A 1902-nucleotide genomic window follows, 5' to 3' on the forward strand; every position below is an offset into this window, starting at 1 on the left:
CTTATAACTGATCAAAGATTTTCAGAAGCTGTTAATTTGTGCCATGTAGCACTTTATGGAACTGCCAAAAAGCAATTCAACATACATATATATGAAGCCTCAAAGAGCACCTTTTTAAAAAATATAATATATTTTATGATTTTTTACAGAGAGGAAGGGAGAGCGATAGAGAGTTAGAAACATTGCCTCCTGCACACCCCCCACTGGGGATGTGCTCGCAGCCAAGGTACATGCCCTTGACTGGAATTGAACCTGGGACCCTTTAGTCTGCAGGCCGACGCTCTATCCACTGAGCAAAACCAGTTAAGGCAGAAAGAGCTTTCTTAACAATAGAGTTTATGTTTTGCTGAGACTATTGTTAAAACCTAAAAAAAATATATAAGGAAGGAATAGGATTTATGTATTCTATATGACCTGCAGTTCACATTTGAACCTTTCTTTTTAAAGGAGGGTTCTAAATTGACATATTAAGTTAGTTATTTTTAACTTTAACCTCTGAATATGTTGTTGTCTGAATAGATATTGCTTTTCTTGTATGCTGACAATCTAACCATCCTTCTGGTTAAAAATCTGATTTTCACTTCTCTCCTGAAAAGTATAGCTGATGAAAGTAATATTTACAATTGGAATTAGCCATACCTGTTGGCTACTTAATATACTTATTTGGTTTTCCTTAAAAATACTTGCAAAACAGTCTTACCTGAAAACAATTTTTAAATTTCTTGCTCACAAAATATAGAGCTATTGGGTTTATACATGAATTCATAGTTGCCAAGTTAATGCCGATATAATCCATGAGCAGCAAGAAACTAGAGCAAAAGAAAATAGTAGAATAATTAGCACATAATGTTTTCAAAACTGCAAACTAGCATTTATCCCTAGAATAAGCATTTTTCTTGCCCAGAAGCCATTTCTCACAGGTAGCAGTCAGAATTTTTTTTAAAGTACTTGTTTAAATGGCACTCTCAGTTCTGCAGAACATTTACCTGCCACTTGGTTAGCTCAGACTATTATGCACAGCCTCAGGAGGGGAGCAGCAAGATTATAGACATGGCTTGCACAAATTTTGGGATCAGTTATGAGTTATGTCAGCTAAAGAAGAAATAATCAACTTTGCAGTTTTAATTTCCAGGGCTAATGAGAATGTAGACTAGATGGTTTTGTAAAAGTATCATAAATGTGAAAATCAGAGAAACTCCAATTTCCTAATGGGTACATAGGATCATACCTAAGTAATTCACATCGGTTCTTGTCCATCTCATCATACACGGTTTTCTTCAAAATACGGCTTAAATGAAGAGGGAACCAGCAAAGAGCAAAAATTACAACCAAGCAGAAAACTGTTTTTGCCACTTCTCGACGCTAAAGGAAAGTGAGAAAAAAAGTACAGTAAATTCGTTGTTTTTCGGCTAGATAAAAGAACTACATAATAAGGAAGTAGTTGAGACCAGAGAAAGAATAGCTCAAAGAGGAGCCAGGACAGCCTGCCTCACAGTACTTCTACCTCTTTAAGATTTAGAATCCAACTTCAATAAGGATTTGCTACTGATTCTTTTGGGCAACTGCCAGGAAGGACGGTGGCTTTAGGTTGGTTATTAGGACTAGGGCAGAGGTTCTATGGCAGGGAGAGGTGGGAACTGGCTGGAGTAGAGCCAACACTGTGGGTGCGCCTGAGTGTGTGTGTGTGTGTGGGGGGGGGGCAAATATATGGGGAAAAGCGTTATCTAAAAGCATTAATAACAGGTAACTAGCTAGCATTAATTACAGCATAGCAGTCAAAGTGACTGAACTCACCATGTTAAAGAATGGACAAATCTGCAAAGATGTTTGGAAAACAAAATAGAAATAGGAAATAGAAAAGAAAAAGCAACAGCAGCCTGGACAGTGGTGCTCAGTGGTTGA

At 37.3% G+C, this 1902-nt stretch overlaps 1 protein-coding gene across 1 annotated transcript in view; it reads right to left on the reverse strand.

Annotated features, from left to right (window-relative positions):
- Window positions 1-673: 673 nt before the first annotated feature.
- Window positions 674-1902, reverse strand: part of EDNRA (endothelin receptor type A) — a 46610-nt gene continuing 45381 nt past the window's right edge. The window contains exons 6-7 of the mRNA XM_006770156.2: window positions 1229-1362; window positions 674-809 (exon numbers count right to left, since the gene is read on the reverse strand). Of these exons, the coding sequence (XP_006770219.1) occupies window positions 674-809; window positions 1229-1362 (270 nt within the window). The remainder of the gene's footprint in view (window positions 810-1228; window positions 1363-1902) is intronic.

This window comes from Myotis davidii, unplaced genomic scaffold, assembly GCF_000327345.1.
Source record: "Myotis davidii unplaced genomic scaffold, ASM32734v1 scaffold323, whole genome shotgun sequence".
Classification (NCBI taxonomy): domain Eukaryota; kingdom Metazoa; phylum Chordata; class Mammalia; order Chiroptera; family Vespertilionidae; genus Myotis; species Myotis davidii.